The sequence below is a fragment of the Micromesistius poutassou genome (genome assembly GCF_964030765.1).
Source record: "Micromesistius poutassou genome assembly, chromosome: 4".
NCBI classification, from domain to species: Eukaryota; Metazoa; Chordata; class Actinopteri; order Gadiformes; family Gadidae; genus Micromesistius; species Micromesistius poutassou.
This window is the reverse complement of record NC_140274.1, coordinates 21,027,456-21,047,455: the sequence shown is the minus strand read 5'-3', so window position 1 is coordinate 21,047,455 and position 20,000 is coordinate 21,027,456. Positions and strand designations below refer to the sequence as shown.

Here is a 20,000-nt window from a genome sequence, read left to right as displayed (position 1 = left end):
ACCGCGCTTTCTTCCCCGCCTTCTCTCTCTCTCTCTCTCTCTCTCTCTCTCGACGTCTCCTTTCGCCCCGGTGTCCTCGCTCCGCCGCTCCGTCTCTCTCCTCTCTCTCTGTTCTCCGTTCAGGTAGCGCGGGATTGAGGCGCTCCTCGCTCGCTCGCTATCGTTCGGTCCGCGCGGCACTGCCGAACTGAAGCCGTCGCTCGGTGCTCGTAAGTGGGGGGTGGATGGGTGGTGTGGTGGGGGGGGGGGGGGAAACGCGCGCCACTCCTCCCCTCTCTCTCTCGCTCCCTCCTCCCTTGCGGCGGCTTTTCTCTTTCGCTTAGTGGGGTTTGTAGATGAAAGAAAACCTCTTTTCTTCCCTTGCGTTTTGGCCTGCGCTCCCTCCCTTCGCGCTGTCCACTACTCTATTTGCTTCCACTCTCCGTTTGTACCTCTACACCTGATCCCCTCTCTCGGCTCTCCGGTGTGTTTCGCTCACACGCGCGCGTAGCCTTGCTCGGCCGGGCAGCTCGTGCGCGTGTCTAGAGGATTAGCGAGGAGAATCATCTCTGTTCCTCCCCTCCTTTCTCTCTCTCTCTCTCCATATACCGTCCAGCCGTCTATCTCTCTCCAATACCTCTCCAATTATGTAGCTCATCTGTTTCATGTTTGATTCCGCATCACCATACTTATAATTTTTTCGCGCTCCACAGCCTCGCTCCATTTTGGGTTTGGGAACCGAGTCGACCGACCATGTTTGTTAATTTTTTAACCAGTTAGTCTTCACCAATTCATGGATACCAGTGCATTGGGCTATAAATCATAACCACGCATTACTCGCACAGGTGTGTGTGTGTTATAGGCCTATCCATAGTTGGCTACAGACTCAACACTTGATATTTTCAGCTATTCCAATTAAGACGAACCGTGAAGGTTCGGCCCCGTCTGTTGAGGAGCGAACTCTTCGGGGCCCCTCCTTAAGTGGTCAGGGGCCCTTTGGGCAAACCGTCGGTAAAAGATTAAGATTTTCCTACTGATTACCCGATAAGAGGCTTTGGGCCGCAGCGTCAAAGCGCCACAGGACGGGGGTTGTGTTGGTCTTCAACCAGAACAAGAAACCAAATTAAATTATGCTTTAAGCCACAGTCCATTATGGCGGGTGACCTGCCCATTGAGGGCTTGTGACACCGCCGCACAAATCCTGTGCACGTCACAAATTGGCCATACCTTTTTTAACTTGATGAGCGTTGTGAAGACTCGAGGATAACCCTAATGGTAAATGGACTGCATTTACACAGCGCTAACCAGTGGCCACTCACTGATTAGAAACCAGAGTGAGTGAGCCCACAAGACTGAGCCTGGCCCACAGAATCCCCTGAATGTCTATCGGGCCATAATGAGGCTGTTGGGAGAACCGCGGCATGGACAGGATGACCCTGCACACGTCGGGTCATTCAGTCTCAGTAAAAATCATAAAACGGGAGACCAAAAATGAGAGCAATAAAATATTTATTTAAATATTAATTTCATTGCCTTTCAGGGATACAAAACCTGCAAAAACACTGTACACTCCTGGACCAACCCAAGCAGCTTTCGGCAGATACAGACTTCTGTTTTTTTTTTCCTTGGATTCAAATGGGTCATTTATAAGCGTTGATAATCAGCCCAACCATTACCGGCGATGGGACCTTAGACTTTAAAAACGGCCATTGACCACAAGGGTCAGTCCGTGCGATGCATCCGTGGTCTGGGGGGGGAGGTGGGGGGGGCGTCCATTTGACACGTAGCGTCAAAGTGTATACATGGTGATGTCCGTCGGAACCAGGGTCGTCTCCTGCTCCTCCAGGGGCTAGTTTAGGTGTTAGGTGATCTCTCGGAAGGACCTCTTCTCCACATACTTGATCTTCAGTCTCCTCTTGAACCTGTGTGGAAGAAGACGGAAACAAGCAATGAGATTAAACGGGTCAGAAATATGTACAACAATGAGATACTCAAACAGAGTCACTAATCGACAACAGGGAGAAAGTGCATGGGATTTTTTTTGGGGGGGGGCGGGTGGGTGATTGATGCAAATGTCAGCCCAGGGTGAGGCCCTTACTTCGCCCTCTCCCTCGGCTCAATCAGGTTCCTCTTCTGCAGGCTCTTAAAGCGGTCCTTGAGAACGCTGCCCTCTGGCTGCAGGATGGCGGTGGTGCAAGTGGCCGGAGATAAATGGGAGACAAGACACACACAACGTCACGGCCGGGATATCATCATAAAAAGCGAGCGCAAGCATTAACGGAGAATAAGGGACTTGGATTTGGATGGCCAGGAGAATACAACACAAGCGTCCGGTACCTTAAGCGTTCGTAGCGATCCTGTCAGCTCGTTGGTCAGCTGAACCTCCATGTCCTGGGCGGTGAATCTACAGAGAAGAGAACCAATGGGAGAAGCTCAGACCGCGGGCACAGATAGTCAATTGAATAATTTAATACACACAAAAAAAACAAAAAAAAAAACACATTGTGTCATGTAGAGGCCAGCCTTCAGGCTACAGGGATCTAGGTCAATTGCTCTGACTTCACACAAGCTTTAGAGAAGTCTCAAGTTAAGGGTTTTTAATAGACTGGGTAGCCATGCTCATTCTACCGGCGATTTGAGTTCGCCCTGCGGAAGGGTCTGGAGAAGAGCAATACATTTCTTTCTAGTTTTGATACTTTTTTGCGGGAGCCAATCCACCAAGCTGGCTTACACACCCCCCCCCCCCGCACGTTATTGGCTGGTTTAACACAACGACGACTGGGAAGCGACGGCGAGCAGCCCAATTGCGTACAGAGTCAGTTGAACTCGGCCCGTTGATCACGCCTCTTGTTGCTGAAGACAATGACCGCAGCCTCCCCAGACCGACGTGCAATCCACGCTTGAGCTTGGTCTGGCAATAGCCAGGCTATTTTTAATAGGAGCAGTGTTTTTTTGTTTCTTCCAATCTAAGTGGAGCTACCTTAGAATCAAAACCTGTACATTGCAACCCTTAAGAAAAAAACGTATAAATGAGTTTACTTGAGTTTTCCGAGACGCCGGGGCCTGTACTTCTCGGCCTCCTGGTTAGCCCGCCGCTGCGTCTGTCGGTCCTTGGTCCTTTGCTCCCTCTGCCGCAGGGACACCTTGATGGAGCGCAGCTGGAAGAGCTGCTGCTGCTGGCCCGTCTTGTACCGCGACGCGAGCCGGCGCTGCTCCTGTAAGGAGGAAGAGGAGGAGGCACCGTTACCGCTAGCCACAACTCCCGTCGGTGTCGGTATGCTAACAGAGAAGTGAAAGCTCTGGGAACTCCCATTGTTGGAATCACACACCAGCAATAACAAGCATTTCATTTGTTTTGTTTTTACAGCATTAAATGTATTGCATGATTTTAGTAAAACATGCATTCGTTATCTGACGTTGACTTCATAATTCAAGTTAATACTTGAGAGCGTATAAACCAGAGGATTGTGCGGTAAGGATAACCCGACGATGACAGACTGTTCCCTCCTGGAAGGCATCTACCTAAATATCCTCAGATCCCAGGAGACCGTTAACAACAGTCTCCCAAGCACCACCTGGAATCTTCACATTCCCCGTAAAGGGAATACTGGGAGCGCAAGGATGGAATCATCACTGGACATTTGCCCCCTCGACTAAAAATATTGGGAGTCATCTAATGCTTTTCCTCTAAGCAGCCAAAATGTAAATTTATTCCACAGATCCTTAACACAGAGGAGTGATTTGTTTATGACCCAAAATAAGTATGTGGCACACAAAAGAAAAGTGGAAAATCCTGTTGCCCACCCACAGGGTGTAGTTACGCTACAATGCATTCTGGGAGACGCGTACCTTAATCTTCTGCACGCGTTCCTTCCTCCTCTGCTTCTCGGTCTTCTTCTCGACTAAATTAAGGATTCCCAAAGTGCAGCCACCATTGACATCATCGGGATCCTCGTCCTCTTCTTCCAGCCCTTCCACCTGCTCTTGGAAGATACTCTCCTAAAAAAATTTAAAAAGGAAAAATATGCATTAAGTAATCATATTTTCTGGGCACATAGAAAAAAAAAAATCGTCATTTTTGGATGATGCATTGTTGCGTGCGAGTGGAAGACGTACCTCTGTGGCCCTGTCGTTTTTGTCGTAGGCCAGCTGTTTTAATATCTTGTTCTCCTCTTTCTCCTTCTTCACCTCCACCTCATGGGCCTTCAGCAGCAGGGCCTGTGTGAGCAGGTCGGGGGGGGGGGGGGGGAGGAGATGCATTAGACACAACAAACATCCTGCCCTACAGTGACGGAGCACGACCTGTGACCTGCATCGACCTTTGAATCCAGCAATCCGGGATAAACCAACACAATTACAAAAAACATTAAAGTACAAGTAGATATTCTAATATCCTCAGATCCCAGGAGACCGTTCACAACAGTCTCCCGAGCACCACCTGGGAATCTTCACATTCCCCGTAAAGGGAATACTGGGAGCGCAAGGATGGGTTCATCACAGGATATTTACCTCTCGACTAAAAATATTGGATTATGTTTTTCTTTGTTTGCTTGCTTTAAATGGCTCAAACGTAAAGGAACGCCAATAAACTCCCAATATATTGGGGCCATTTTAGAATCCAACATGACCAAAATATATATTTTCAATAACTGGAAGTCGTTTGTTGTGCGTACCTGTATCCCTATACCAGGGGCGGTATGGACAGGTCACAAGGTTGGCATAGACTCCCCGTAGGGAGTCGGCAACAGGCAGAAAGAAACCAGTACCTGATGGGAGAAGAAGTCTGGGTTGTAGGAACCTCCGGGAGCGATGACCTCCACCGCCGGAAGGAGGGAGGACTTCTCGTTCCATTTCTCCCGCCGCTGACGCACAAGACGAAGCCGTTAATACACAGTACACCCAAGACGGAAACCATAGAGCCTTGTGGTTGTAGTCTTGGCAGCCGGTGGAAATAAAAAGAAAAAAAACGTATTGCCCGAAACTTTGATATGCTATATTTATTCATGTATTGACATCGTGTGATTGGTTTTGCTCACCTTGACCGGCGCCTTGCCAGTCTGTTGAAGGTACCATGGATCCCGCGTCTCTTTGGCTGTGTGAAGAACAAAGCCAGGTCAGTAACATTAATCCAAGTATTTAATAATGACCTATACTTTATTAATCCTGTTGAGGGAAATTCTTTCCCTGCATTTAACCCATCCGGGAGTACTATTACTACACTGAGCAGCCACACAGTGAGGCGCTCCGGGAGCCACGGGGGGTATTCCAGGTGCCTTGCTAAAGAGCACCTCACTGGCGCCATGGGTGGGATTCAATCCTACAATCATCTGATTATTGGTCCAGCCCCTTAACCGCTAGACCCCAATACAGTCAGTATTCTGGCCAGAGATAAAATAAATAATCAACTGATGGTGCCTTCAAATGTATGCAACTTTCACTACACCCCGATGAAGATCCTACCCATGGGCTCAACTACAATCTATATTAACATCCTCAGATCCCAGTAGACCGTTCACAACAGTCTGCCGAGCTCCACCTGTGTGTCTTCACATTCCCTGTAAAGGGAATACTGGGAGCGCAAGGATGGAATCATCACAGGAAGTGTGATTATTCTCAGTGGCAAATAAGAGTCCATTGCTTCATTAAATGCTTTGCAGGTAATCAGACTTAGAGTACAGAATATGAAGATCCCTGGTCACAAAACTCACTCTCTTGTCCCCACATGTCATAGAAGTCTCTTGTGGGGTTGTTGGGGGCGTCTGCAGCGGTCGTCTTGGTGGGCCCGTCAGCCTTGGTGGGCGGCCTGTGTTTCTTGGGCACCTTGCCTATGGCTGCCAGCTGCTCTGCCTTTTTTGCCACATTACGCAACTTCTTGGCGTTGGGTATCTGGTAAGCAAGGATACTGGGGAGAGAACATTTGCATTTAATGGTTAGAAAACGTTTGATTTGGTGTGATAATCAAGTTAAGTGGGCATGTCTCAGACAATGGGGTAAATTTGACCGCGTCGCTTTGGTTAGCGAGGAAAATTCTTAATACTGAAAAGAATAAAGGTCAATAAAAAAAAAAAAACAGGAATACTGTATCCAGAGTGTAGGCTGGAGGTGGATGCCCAGTACACGGTGAAAGGCATCATTTACATTTAGGGCATTTAGCAGGACGCTTTTATCCAAAGCGACTTACAATAAGTACATTTGTCATAAGAAGTGAACCAATATATCTCCGTCGGTACAGTAAAAAATGTTCATAGCACCAAGTGCAAGTACTAACAAATCACCATCAAGTCATAATTCTTTCTTCAACAGCACCAGAGACGTGAAACTTACTCCTTGGGCACAGGGACGAGAGAGTTGTTCTTCAGTATCAGGTCCACCTTCAGGGGACGCGATGATTTCCGTCGCCCAGTCTTTTGTTCAGTCGGTTCAACTACTCCAAGAAGAGACAAAAAAAAAAAAAAAAAAACACATTATCCAAACAGCCAGCAGACAATTTCTGTTTACTGTGTCTGTTTACTGTGGATGTGCAGGAACAATGAGGATGATGAGTGGTTAACATAGCGTGCAGGGTGTTTTAATGTTTACCAGTCGGAGTCGCAGCTTTCTGGTCTCCGGCATCCAAAAAGAACAAGCTCTCGTCCGATTTCTCTGATATCAGGCCTCTGTCGAATAAAGTGTTAAAATGCAAGTTAAAAAATAATCTTTCCATTAGCAATACGTCGATGTTGTGTCTACATAACCATAAGTCTATATATGCAAAAAAATATCAAGACTGCATTATATTCCAGTCCAACAACACCGCTGACGAAGTATCGCTACACAAACCCAGCAAAGAAAGAAGACGTCGACGGACGTAAACAAACCAAGGCCCAACACGCAACGCTCGTTACTTCTGGTTGAGTCCATTACGTTTCCGCTAACATAAATCGCATAACGTTATAGCACGTATATCTATAGTGTATATAGTGGACATCACAGCCCGTGTGGTGGACATTACAGCCCGTGTCTTGAGGTGGGTGGGTGGGGGGGGGGGTAGTCGAGGCCTCGCTGGTTGAAGAAAGTCGAGCGACGCATTGAAGTCACCAACACGTGGAGTTGTTGTGAACACAATTAACTATTAACAAATCGTGCAACAAGTCCTTCGCAGAAGAACAATATCTCGAGTCTATTTTTACATATACCGGGCGGTCACCGTTATACACATGATCACAGTAGTAGCAGAGACGTATTGTTGGTTTTAAAAGAGAAGTCTCGTCCGCTGCTCACCCTGTGGTCCGCTCCTGGAGACGCACGTCCTCCAGGAAGTCATCCACGTCGTTCACGTCGATGTGCTTGTTCCAGTTCTTTTTCTTGTTCTTGTTGACACGCTTCCTCCGATTGCTGACCACATTCTCGGGCTTTATCGAAGCATTTAATGTCATGAAGCCGGGCTGCGCCGCCGCCACGCGTTTCAGCCGCCTGCTCGGCGCCATGTTGGAGAGGGAGGGTGGGTGTAGCGACGACTCTTCTTCTGCTTCTTCTTCTTCTGTGGTGGGGAAGCGGTCCGAGCTCTCAGCCACTGCGCCCCCAAGGGGAATATATAGGACACGACCGGAACCGCAGATGTTAATTGTGTCATTTTGTAAATGTTGTTATTCACATGTGTTGCTTTATAAATGCATGGGCTAATTTTTCCCTAATTCATTAATACATTCATAAAGGGGAAATTAATATAAATTGATGTATAATGGCATTCGTATGGATACCGTACGGATTATCCAAATATAGTTAATTAGTTTGTTACAGCGTTACTTCGTTCAATTAAGAATAAAACAAACGCTGAATAATCGTTGGAATATGCATGATAGTTACACGGTATTTTTCTAATGAGACATGGAAGAGTCACGTTTACTGGTTGTTTTTTTTAACAGTTTGACAAAAATTAAGCTTTCCACATTTTATTATTTCGGAGCCCCAAAATAATAACTTGTAACTTGTTGAATGAATGCATGTGTGTGTGTCCATGGTCGTGTGTGTGCGTGTGTGGGGGGGACGGGAGTGGGGGGGGGGGACGGGGACTCAATAAGTTTAATTTCAGCCCCATGTAAAATGTTTGTTCCCAGTGCATCATGGGAAACGTGTCTTCTATCATTTTCCTATGTTCTCTTTTACCCTGCCTTCATTTTATTGAGAGAACAACGCTTTAGAGAGACTCGAAAACATATCCCAAATTCAAAGCTGTTATCTCCCGTAAAGTTTTCGGAGGTAAGTGTGAAATCTTTCGTGAAACCTCGATAGTTCCTCTGCTGTCGTCGCATTTAGTGGATGGGCATGTTTTGTTTTTTATTTTTGATGGAGAAGAAACGCCAGAAAGGCGAGCTATTATCAGCCTGGTCGGGGAGACGCGGGTCTCAAAGCTCTTGGTGTAGTCGATTTTGACTCGAAAATGCGGCCAAAGTGAGGGGTCATCTGAGAAAGCGTTGTCCATAAATAGTTCCTTAAAGGTGTATATTTTCTATTTTAAAATTCGGATTCAAGTTCCACGCGGTCGTTTTCTTATTATTCGGTCTTTATCGTGTTCAGTTTTCTTCTTTGGAACAACGATTTTCCTTCCCGTTTACATTCTCGTAAGCAGCCAGGCAGTCATCTTTCCCGACGCTCGTTTCGTTGCATAGCGCAGCCCGCGCGGGCGGGAACTCGTGGTTTTCCGTCGAAATAGCTTATTTGGATTAAAAAAGCGAGGCTCGCGTGTACCCGCGAGAGCGAGACCAATGAAACGAGCGAACCTGTCTTAGTCCGCAGGAGGAGGGGTTAGTCGTTTGATCCTCTTCGCTGCCATTGGTGGAATTTTCAGACAGGTCCAACCCTAATGAAAATGTCTCGATGCTGATTGGATTGAAATGTAAATACAAACGTTATGATTTGCTACCTAAAATGTCACTCAAAATGGTAACATTGCATAAGCCTCCTGGATACAATTGGCAACAGTAGATTTCTAATTTCCTCCACTTTTATACATTTCCTTTCAAAGTGATCTGATGAAAGTCGGGGGGAAAAAATATTGTTTTATTGTTATTGGATCATGTAATTACATTATGACGGATCCGATACATGATTACAAATTAATTATAGATTTTCTTAAGTTGTTTTTATTTTATTTTTCGCAGGTGATCTCTTGAAGCCATGGCCCGTACCAAGCAGACCGCCCGTAAGTCCACCGGAGGAAAAGCTCCCCGTAAGCAGCTGGCGACGAAGGCTGCCCGCAAGAGCGCCCCGTCTACCGGGGGCGTGAAGAAGCCCCATCGCTACAGGTAGACCGAAGGACCGCGTGTTTACGCAACCCCTACCTTTTGTAGAATATTATTATTATTATTATTAGAAGTATCAAACCATGAAAATAAATAAATACATTCATTTTTGAAGATAAAAAAAAGGAATAAACAGTTTGAAATCCTCACCATGCATGGCTCAGGGTTAATTAAAGTGTACTAATGAGAAACGGGCATTTAGCAGCCTAGTGTATGTGCACAACATGGTTGCATATGGATACAGTTTACTTTTAATCATCCCTGTAGGAATTTAGGAAATTATATTGATGTTGGCAGGTATAATTATTTCCTTCTTTTTTTTTTTTAAATAACTGTGAAAAAACATCTTCCCTCTCCAGGCCCGGAACCGTGGCTCTGCGTGAGATCCGCCGCTACCAGAAGTCCACCGAGCTGCTGATCCGCAAGCTGCCCTTCCAGCGTCTGGTGAGGGAAATCGCCCAGGACTTCAAGACCGACCTGCGCTTCCAGAGCGCCGCCATCGGAGCTCTGCAGGTGAGAACCTCCTCCTCCTCCACGTTTCCGTCCTTTCGTCCACAGAATGAACACGAACATGCAGTGCAAAAAGTCGTCCTAGCAAAAACGTTGTCTACAGAAACTGTGAGGAGAACGGCCCCTCCTAACCCGTCCCTGTTCCTCTCCCTGTGCAGGAGGCCAGTGAGGCATACCTGGTGGGTCTGTTTGAGGACACCAACCTGTGCGCCATCCACGCCAAACGTGTCACCATCATGCCCAAAGACATCCAGCTGGCCCGTCGCATCCGCGGGGAGCGCGCTTAAGACGTCTCATCACGTTGATAATTTCCATTCTCCTCACGTCCCCTTCTTCACTCGTCCTGTCTCCCTACACTCTTCACTAGTAGTTTGGTTTGAGGTTCTATATACTCTTGATTGTGATATCTGTAAAATGTGCCGTCACGTCTCCTTTGGTGCTACTAGTAGCAAAGTCTGCTTAGAGTTAGAATAGGGTTAATTATGTTTAAATAGCATGGTAATAAAACAACACACTACTTAAATCCGACTAACCAGCTTTAGAGGACTAGCGTTGTCGTTGTGGGTGAGTTGTTATCAAGAAAGTAACACTGAGACAAGTTTGAGTTCTCGAATTAGAATAGGAAGTGGCATTTTCATTCTACATAGGTATGGTTAATTGATATTATCATCTAACATTGTGGTTTTTCCTCAAGAGATTTGTTGAAACAAAGTGTTTTCTATGACATTGATGTATTTCTACTGTTATTGTATAAGCATAGAAAATTACAAAAGTATCATTCTGGTTGCCAATTTGAAATGTCATTGTTGTGTAATGACACTGCATGCTTTGCTAGACTAAAAGCGGCATATATGTAGCAGACAGACCTTTGTTGATGGTTTATTTTTCAGCCTTGTTATATCCAGGTTATGACTTTTGGTTCCTCTCTCAGGTTGATATGATAACCTATGATTTTTTTTACTACTGTGTTTTTGATTTATGTCGTCTTTTTTATTTTTACAAATATTTGTACTCAAATTCATGCGCAAATATAATAAACATAATCTTGTGGTTAAAGAATTTGTTAAATACATTGGGATTCCAGTAATGCCACCTTTTCATGTTTAACCTTTTTATTGATAAATATGATTTTTAAGTTATTTTTAACAGTGGTATACTATGGAATGAGCAAATATTCTTAGAAAAGATCGTTTTCAGGAACACAATGTTATTACATAACTACTACAAAACATCACAGGTGAGTAAAAACAAGTTTCAAAATACCCTAAAAGCACGTCTTTAAGAATGTAAAAAAATGTAGTCAAAGTCGTAAGAAATGTGTGATTGATGTGTCAGAATAAGAATCAGAATTAATTTTATTACATCTTATTGTACAAGTAAACAAGAGCAACATTCTTAGGTTTAGTTCCTCAACAGCCATATAGCAGCAACACTACTAGATAAAGTAAATATATATATATAGAGTAAAAAATATAAATATGTAGAAAATAAGTACAAATGAGTAGCAGCATAGATCAAAACAATAAAATAAAAGACTACAGAATGATTACCATTATACTATATATCATTTTTTATTATACTACGGAAAAATAAGCAAATATTCTTAGAAAACATAATGTAAAACAGTTTTCAGGAACACAATGTCATTTGCATAACTACTACAAAACATCAACAGTGAGTAAATAACAAAAGTTTCAACATCCTACGCTTAAAAAAAAAAAAACACGGAAGTTTTTGAAGAACATAAAAACGTATAGTCAAAAGTCGCAAAAAAAAAATAAAGTGTGGCTATAATATAATAAAGTAGGTGTACGTTAAACGTGTCGTGGCCTGTCGGTCAACAGCGGAGAGAGAGAGAGAGAGAGAGGGCCCCCCTTTTTTTTTTTTGTTTTCAGCTCGCAGGAATAAATAAACAGTTGCATTGTGGGACCCTTGATTGACGTGGCGGCCATTCCCCCCCCCCCCCCCCCCCCTGCTGGACGCTCACTTCCCATTGTGGCTACGAAGAAAAACACAGACGAGCCCCGAACGAACACTTCTCCTCCCGTTACCACCGAGGACATTTTTTAAACTCCGCGACGAGGTGAGTGCGCAACCAAACACAACCCCGATCCCCATTGCGGCGCTGAAACAACAACAACTTCGTTTTCTTTTCTCGCGGGTTGTTTTAACTTTCGAAAGCGTATCTCGACCGACGTGTTCGGCCGTAGTTTTTAACCGCCGTGAAGCGACACGACAAAACGGCGGGGCGAAAACGACAGCGCGAGCGTCGCCTCGCCTCTCTCTCCGCTCGCGCTCCCGTCGAGGCGGAATCCCTCCGTTCGAATTTGTGCGCGCGGCGGCGGCTTCGGTTCGTTTCCCACGACGCGGACCGTTCGGGCTCCCGTGTTGTTGTCGCCCCGTGCGTTTCCTTATCGTGTCTTCTTCAGTTTTTGACCCCGGCTCACGTTTATAAAACCGCCCGTTTTTTTCGTTGTGTGTGTGTGTGTGCGCTGCTCTTCCGGTCTTTATCCCCCTCCGTTTTGCGCATCAGTCCGCCGCCATCACTACCACCACCGCCGCCATCGCCCTGGCGCGGACCGACCGAGGGCCCAGCCGTGACGTCAATCCCACGGCCACGCCCACTCCGAGCAAATGGGGGGAACGCTGATTGGCTGAAGGCAAACATTGCCCTAGCCATGTGTGGACTATTGTGTTTTTTTTGTTTTTTTTTAATAAACCAATGGCAAATCAGTTTGATTGAGAGGATACGGATCGATACTGCCCCTGTCGAGCATTTTTTTTTTGTTTACAGATTTAATGGAGTACTATTTATAGAGTAATAGTAGTAATTGTTGTTTTGAAAGTCGACGAGTTGGGGTGCGGGTGAAGAACACATACCGTGTCTCAGGGCTCTACTTTATTGAGACGATGCAAATATGAGCCGACAAAGCATCATAACACATTTGTACTAAAAGTTTAGTTTAGTTAAAAAAATATATTGTTTTATTGTTATTGGATCATGTAATTACATTATGACGGATCCGATACATGATTACAAATGAGTGATAGATTTTCTTAAGTTGTTTTTATTTTCTTTTTCGCAGGTGATCTCTTGAAGCCATGGCCCGTACCAAGCAGACCGCCCGTAAGTCCACCGGAGGAAAAGCTCCCCGTAAGCAGCTGGCGACGAAGGCTGCCCGCAAGAGCGCCCCGTCTACCGGGGGCGTGAAGAAGCCCCATCGCTACAGGTAGACCGAAGGGCCGCGTGTTTACACAACCCCTGCCTTTTTTTGTAGAATAAAATTAATCTAAAGTATTCAATAACACGCAAGTTTAAGCAAGCACTCCGATTGGTCAATTCCCCATTCCCGAGCGTGTTTAAATGCCTGGTGAAAGAACGGACGAAAAGATTGTTGCCTAATTACAGAAAGTATCGCTACGCCGACTAGCCGAAACTACTTTCATGAGCCTAGTTTCCATAACAACGTTCAACTGTCGGCTATCGTTACTATAGGAACTATTTTCTGATGGAGGTGAACTCGGGCGGAAAGCTTGAGTTTGAGGGCAAATTAACCCACAATATGAAAATATTTTTACAATATTGTTGATAATGAAGATGATTTGTGTTATTGAATCGCAATCTTACTTTTAAGATTGCTTAATTAAACCATGAAAATATCCTAAACTCATTTTTGAAGATGACAAGGAACAAACAGTTTGCAATCCTCACCATGGCTTAAGGGTTAATGGATAAGTTCTCAATATCAATATTACGTTTTTATAATTTGTTATCATTCGAATACAATGCACTTTTTATTTTATTTTATTTTTTACATACTTCTTATTCTCTATTTATTGTTATTCATTTTCTATGCTCCCATACATATTTGAACCTATAATGGGGGAAACCACAACGGTCTATTTTCCAGCCCCCTATCACAGGACTAACGGTAGTGTACAGTGATGAGCACCGCTCTAAGTGTCCCCAAACCTCCTCACATCTCAAAGCTAAGTGTCCCCAAACCTCCTCACATTTACAAAGGCCCGGAACCGTGGCTCTGCGCGAGATCCGCCGCTACCAGAAGTCCACCGAGCTGCTGATCCGCAAGCTGCCCTTCCAGCGTCTGGTGAGGGAAATCGCCCAGGACTTCAAGACCGACCTGCGCTTCCAGAGCGCCGCCATCGGAGCTCTGCAGGTGAGAACCTCCTCCTCCTCCGCGTTTTCGTCCTTTCGTCCACAGAATGAACACGACCGCAGCGCTTTGATTTTTAAGAAGAAGAGCAAAACGTCGTCATGGTCGGGCCTCGACATTAACGGTGTTAACGCTCGCCCGGGGCGGGTGGACTCTGTGATCGGGCAACTTAAGTGTGACGTGTAGTTTAAAAACAACCACTGTCGACCAAAGTGCTTCACAGAGAATAAAGTGAAAGCATCACAAATACAAGACAAGAAAAACAGCTCAACAGGACAACATAACTAACCCTAGTAAGGTGAAATAAAATAAACAAAATAAGAAAAGATAAAAGGTAAGATAAGTTTAAGATAAAAGATTAAAAAAAAGATAGTGTCAATGTCTTCCTAAGTGTTAAAAGCCAAGGAGAAGAGATGGGTTTTGACGAGGCATTTAAACCCAGACAGAGAAGAGGCCTCTCTTGATGTGCTGGGGCAGAAAATACACCAGGTATGCCTACAAAATAGAATCCTCCTCCTCCTCCTCTGTCCTCCTGTATTTGGGCCCGTATGTTTAGCTATCGGGCAAGTAAAACATAACTCAAAGCTTAACAAAGCTTAACGTCAGGGCCTGGTCATAGCAAAAACGTTGTCTACAGAAACTGCGAGGAGACGGCCGTCCTAACCCGTCCCTGTTCCTCTCCCTGTGCAGGAGGCCAGCGAGGCATACCTGGTGGGTCTGTTTGAGGACACCAACCTGTGCGCCATCCACGCCAAACGTGTCACCATCATGCCCAAAGACATCCAGCTGGCCCGTCGCATCCGCGGAGAGCGTGCTTAAAGCCTCCCCTCCCCCCCGCTCTCCCTTTCACCTCTTCTGCTGCCTCACCTCCTTTCCTCCTTTCCTCCCTCCCTCCCTTCCTTCACCCAGCTATCTCCCCCCCTACCCCCCCCCCCCCCCCCAACCCCCGTTCCACCCTGCTCCCCCCCCCCCCTGGTGTCGGTAGTATGTAGAGGAAACCTATATGATTATATTATGAATAAAGTGTATAGTCGTGTTTTTCTTAGTGCTCTTGGCAGCAGGCTTTTAGGGTACTCTCTTTGTGTGCATGTACCTGCTCTGTGGCCGGTCAGACCTCAGCCGCGCACACACACACACACACACACACACACACACACACACACACACACACACACACACACACACACACACACACACACACACACACACACACACACACACACACACACACACACACCGGCGCGCCGTGTGCACGTGCGCACGTCTGCGTGTCGGCAGGCGGCTCTTTGAGCTAGGCCTCGAGAAGTGTACCAGTTCAATAATAAAGGTGTTATTTTGTGCACAGAAACAGGAACAGATTGGCTCTGTGGGGACTGTGAACTACAGACAGGAGGTGGGGTCTGTTGGGCGGCCCCCCCGCCGCCCAGCAGGGTGCTAGGTGAGCCTCACGCTCTGCTCCTGCTCCGGGTTCTCGACCCCAGGGCCTCCACGGGCTGCACTCCCTGCTAGCAACGCTGGGATGTAACCGTGCCCCGTCGCGTGCGTGTGTGTGTGACGGGCAGCTCTGATCAGCACAGTATATTGTATACAATTCATAAAGTATCTTTTGAAGAAGATTGATTTATTACCGTATATTGATCGTCGCCGTCATGATTGTTCCGTTTCTGTTTTTAATTTGACAATAACAGGCATGGGGTTTTCACTGCAGACATTTTGTGAATGACTTGAGGATGGGGGGGTGTGATTCAGATACAAATAAAACGTAACCTTTTTCTACTGACAAACAAAGTCATTGTCTTTGCTTAGGCAACCAAAGGTAAATCTTTTGAGATTATTTTCCTAATTGACGTAACATAATCCAGTTTCTTACTGTTTGGTTCAAATTGGCTGTACTGCATAAGTGTGAGCCAAAGCATGAACGCAGATGTTAAGATTCCGTGATATTTTTTAAGACGGGCTAGGTTTTGATCCAGGCCTTTTTACGCAAAGGTTTGTGGAGATTTGGTACTTTCTCCAAATCAGGTGAAATATATTTTTTTGAAAAATGAACTGGAAAATGTGAACTAGTATTGTAACTCGATGTTAAATCATCACAAATTCTGAATTCGCCTTTCTGTATTCATTCCCCCTGGCTTCTCCTTCAGATCCACACATCATCTGTGTACCTTTTCTCAGGTTGACTCATCTTTTTAACTTAAATCTGTACATTTGATTTTCTCAATTTCTCATTGAAATACATAACTTTTTTTTTTTTTTAACTTTGGGGATAATGTTTCAATTAAATATTTGTATTTTCAAGATTTGTCATATGAGGTGGTAATAAATTGATGTTACACAATCCCATTTGATGTCTGATTTACAAATCCTTTAAAAAATACACGTGCATCTCAAGAAATTAGAATATTGTGGAATTTGATTAATTTAAATTATTCCAAAAAGTTAAAATTATATTCTTTAGATTCATTACACCCAAAATAAAATATTTCAAGCCTTTAATTGTTTTAATTTGGATTATCTGTTTTTTTTTATCCGTCTATCAGGACTTTTAGAGCACTTAATGCTTCCTTCTGCTGACAAGATTTATGGAGATGCTGATATAACTTTCCAGCAAGACTTGATGCAAGAATTCATGCAAAACGAGCCCAAACCAAGTACTGAGTGCATATAGAAGAACATACTTTTCAGGAAGCTGACTTTCCGTGTTAAAAATGTTTTTCTTATTGGTCTTATTTAATATTATAATTATTCTCAGATACAGAATTTGAGGTTCTAATGTGCTGTAAGCCATAATCGTCAAGATCAAAACAAATAAAGGCTTGAAATATTTCACTTTGGGTGTTATGAATCTATATTATATGTGAATATATATATTGAAATTAATGAACTTTTCCACAATATTCTAATTCGTTGAGATGCACCTGTACATTGTTCTGTTGCAGCATGTTGCATACCATACATGTTAACATAACAGACGAAAAATGGTTATTTCCAATACGTCAGGCAGATAGGATAGAGAGGGTTTTTTTTTACAACCAGCATGACTAACATAACGTAAACATAATACATATCACTCTCTCACACAATGTTCTGTGTCAGATATTGGTTTGGGTGAATTTTTTACTTTTTCAAAATATCTTGGGAGGATATAAAATGAGAATGTAGGCCTACTATAATGGCGAGAGTTCAGAGATACCTGTTTTCTATGTCATGCGAGCAGAGGCGTCAATTGGGTATGGCAAGGTATGGCAGCTGCCACACCTTGGCTCCAGGGGAAAATGTAAATGTTCGTTTTAAAAAAATAAATTTATGGAATTACTCTGTGTCAATTTGTATTGATTATTCTATTATTTAATACATATAAATTAAATACAAATGAAAATCAGAACAACACAATCGATTTCTCTAGTCTAGATATTATCTTTCCCAATACTTATCGTAACGTATCCCCCCTCCCTATCTTGAAATGTGGTATCTCCTGACGAGAAGCCGCCGGAGGTCAGAGCGGGTCATGTTATCGCGGTTTTTTTTATTTTTCGGCTAAGCTAATTAACTAAAATGAAAAGAAAGCAAAGAACTTTAGAATCTTTTTTTATCCAAAAAAAGGCAGGTGAAGGTGATGGCTCCAATGTTGCCCCAGCAGCAGAGGGAGAAGGACCAGGTAGTGAAGGTGGGATTCAAGCTGTTAACGAGGCTAACATAGTGAATGAAGTGAACAGAAAGAGTGAAATTGTGTCAGAAAGGCTATTACTGCTGTCTAACCCTGCCGCTTGCTATCCATGGTTCTGAAAACGGATGCGTAACGGCGCATTTGACTGAATTGATTGATTGACGTGCGTAGTTAAGTGTTTGTGTCCATAGTTACTTGCGCTAGCGGGATGTGAGTGAGGCTGCATTTGAAAAAGTTCAAATTTTCCTAACCACACAGAAAAGCTACATAGCAGACTTGTCACTTTTGTTATGATTATTTGCTGGGCATGTATATTGATTGATACTGTAGTTAAGTCATGTGACTAGTAACCTTGCCATACCTTAGCTTTGGCTGAATTGACGCCACTGCATGCGAGTTCTGCACCTATACGAATCTTGCGTTAGTTTGACAAAATGACCACAAGGGGCCGTGCCAGCACCATAATGCTTTCGTAAAGTTCGAATTCTACCATGTGCGTCGAGCTGAAACGAAACAAGTTATGGAACATAGTGGGTGGAAGAAAGAACTGTTGACAGAAAATACATGCATAGATGACAATGATTACCACACAAAAACATTTGAGCAGTTAAAGATTGATATTCCGTCATGTGTTACAGTCATCTCTGTTTCCTTTCATCTCTCTAATTCCTTAAAACGAGTGTTTGTCAATCGCCGTGACAGACAGACAGACAGACAGACACACACACACACACACACACACACACACACACACACACACACACACATACACACACACTCATTTCCACATAATTACATTGATGACTCCGTGTCCTCTGTTAAAATCATTACAGTGAAAACACACACAGACAACAGACATAATGAAACACCAAAGCCTTAATCCTGTTGTTTTGAACAAGCATCGTACAAACCTAGGCACGTTCGGGCACACACACACACACACACACACACACACACACACACACACACACGCACACGCACACGCACTCAACCTTCCAGTTATTCTGCCCACTTTGTAATTTTCTATTTTAAGCAAAAAAATATAAGGAAATAAACAATGGCTGGATATGCAGCCGTTTTCCCATTGTTGAAAATCCAACTTAGTCTCAAACGCAAAGTCATGTTTTATGAATGTATTATTAGAATGAATGAATACAAGGACTCCTAATGACTCGAAGCAACTTAAAACGCATCACGTAGCTATAAAAAAATTGAGAATCCAGATTGGGACCATGAACACATGTTCACATGTGGGCCTAGTGGCATTGTTTTTATGGTTTACTGATCCAAATATAAAGACTCCTCTCATGTAGTTCACACAAGTAATCATTTAGCAGTTTGTTAACTGGAAAATCGGAACAAAATGCAGAATATTTGGGGTCCCCCGTTGTACTGTGTGTAACCCTGTGGGGGTTAGGTGGGCTACTATAGTAGGCCTACACGCTAGGTTTGAGGAGCTTATTCTATGAATATTTACCATAAATCAAATCAGACACTTTTTTTTTTTTAATATTCAGTTTTCTGCGTCTCAATCACAATCACGATGCGTGTTCATGTGATACATTATTTAATCCGGCATATAGGGAGAAAAAAAAAATCATTAGACCCTTTAAGCCATGAATGTAAACAAAAAACATGAGCTGAACAGGATACAGCTGTACAGCCTAATGTCGACGTGTCTATCAACACGGATGGAATATTTATCCAGCGTTACATTTTCAAATAACAGAGGTTTCAATGTAAATGAACACGTCATGAAATGACAATGACAAAAAGAACGAAGGAACACATTCACATATTATGGTGACAATATCATGGATCAGATAATAATGAATATTGGAAGGTGAGGTTTTAGATGAGATGAGATTCAGAAGTTGCATAACTATCATACAAGGTAAGGCAATGGCAGATAGACCACGAACAATCCTTTAGCTGGGACTCAAGAGAGTAAACAATCAACATACAGTGCATAGATTTACTGTAACCTGAGGAAAAATGTGTTGGGAGGTGTCAAACACAGCAATTGTCTAGAGATAATGACCTAAAAACAACATTACTACATAAAAACTGACATTCCAATGCTCCTATTCTTCCAGAATGGAGTCGGTCAGTGCAGAGCGCTGTCACTATGCACACTCATACATTACAATTAACTCTTATTAACCCACGTAATTCCACTGGGTAACGTGTGACATGTGTATTCAAAAACGGGTCCTTCATTTGCCATAAATGCGTGTGTGAGAGTCTAGAAATATTGTGTGTGCGTGTGTGTGCATGTGTGTGTGTGTGTGTGTGTGTGTGTGTGTGTGTGTGTGTGTGAGTGTCTGTCTGTCTGTCTGTTTGTGTATGTGTGCATTTGTGTATGTATGTGTGAGAGATAGAGATATT

General features: G+C 43.9%; 5 protein-coding genes across 6 annotated transcripts in view; 3 read left to right on the top strand and 2 right to left on the bottom strand.

Moving 5' to 3' along the window:
* Positions 1-20,000, top strand: part of LOC311341747 (uncharacterized protein) — a gene marked incomplete at its 5' end in the record, with an annotated part of 386,212 nt that overhangs the window by 153,383 nt on the left and 212,829 nt on the right.
* Positions 1-20,000, bottom strand: part of LOC311341753 (uncharacterized protein) — a 361,346-nt gene that overhangs the window by 161,311 nt on the left and 180,035 nt on the right. The gene's annotated exons all lie outside the window — the stretch shown is intronic.
* Positions 1,492-7,448, bottom strand: nop53 (NOP53 ribosome biogenesis factor). Of its 2 annotated transcripts, none has more exons than XM_084466568.1 (12): positions 7,240-7,448; positions 6,559-6,635; positions 6,304-6,406; positions 5,688-5,881; positions 5,016-5,071; positions 4,746-4,841; positions 4,096-4,197; positions 3,829-3,978; positions 3,019-3,194; positions 2,317-2,383; positions 2,078-2,154; positions 1,492-1,901 (listed from the first exon to the last, which is right to left on the bottom strand). In XM_084466568.1, the coding sequence occupies exons 1-12, from the start codon at positions 7,443-7,445 to the stop codon at positions 1,841-1,843; spliced, it is 1,365 nt and encodes a 454-aa protein (XP_084322694.1). In that variant the 5' UTR covers positions 7,446-7,448; the 3' UTR covers positions 1,492-1,840. The 2 variants fall into 2 exon arrangements, with proteins under 2 accessions (XP_084322694.1, XP_084322695.1); XM_084466569.1 differs by having other exon boundaries at positions 6,304-6,403.
* On the top strand, positions 8,083-10,823 carry LOC311341793 (histone H3.3A). The gene is made up of 4 exons (XM_084466605.1): positions 8,083-8,217; positions 9,120-9,263; positions 9,620-9,773; positions 9,929-10,823. Exons 2-4 carry the CDS (start codon positions 9,136-9,138, stop codon positions 10,055-10,057), a joined length of 411 nt encoding a protein of 136 aa, XP_084322731.1. The 5' UTR covers positions 8,083-8,217; positions 9,120-9,135; the 3' UTR covers positions 10,058-10,823.
* LOC311341791 (histone H3.3A) lies at positions 11,728-16,288 on the top strand. The gene is made up of 4 exons (XM_084466604.1): positions 11,728-11,853; positions 12,857-13,000; positions 13,795-13,948; positions 14,636-16,288. Exons 2-4 carry the CDS (start codon positions 12,873-12,875, stop codon positions 14,762-14,764), a joined length of 411 nt encoding a protein of 136 aa, XP_084322730.1. The 5' UTR covers positions 11,728-11,853; positions 12,857-12,872; the 3' UTR covers positions 14,765-16,288.

Coding starts and splice junctions, on each gene's coding strand:
- LOC311341791 (XM_084466604.1), top strand. CDS start 12,873: ATGGCCCGTACCAAGCAGACCGCCCGTAAGTCCACCGGAGGAAAAGCT. Junction 13,001..13,794: donor AAGAAGCCCCATCGCTACAG/GTAGACCGAAGG, acceptor ACATTTACAAAG/GCCCGGAACCGTGGCTCTGC. Junction 13,949..14,635: donor CCGCCATCGGAGCTCTGCAG/GTGAGAACCTCC, acceptor CTCCCTGTGCAG/GAGGCCAGCGAGGCATACCT.
- nop53 (XM_084466568.1), bottom strand. CDS start 7,445: ATGGCGCCGAGCAGGCGGCTGAAACGCGTGGCGGCGGCGCAGCCCGGC. Junction 5,072..5,687: donor TGACATGTGGGGACAAGAGA/GTGAGTTTTGTG, acceptor TTCTTCACACAG/CCAAAGAGACGCGGGATCCA. Junction 4,842..5,015: donor CTGGCAAGGCGCCGGTCAAG/GTGAGCAAAACC, acceptor CTTGTGCGTCAG/CGGCGGGAGAAATGGAACGA.
- LOC311341793 (XM_084466605.1), top strand. CDS start 9,136: ATGGCCCGTACCAAGCAGACCGCCCGTAAGTCCACCGGAGGAAAAGCT. Junction 9,264..9,619: donor AAGAAGCCCCATCGCTACAG/GTAGACCGAAGG, acceptor TTCCCTCTCCAG/GCCCGGAACCGTGGCTCTGC. Junction 9,774..9,928: donor CCGCCATCGGAGCTCTGCAG/GTGAGAACCTCC, acceptor CTCCCTGTGCAG/GAGGCCAGTGAGGCATACCT.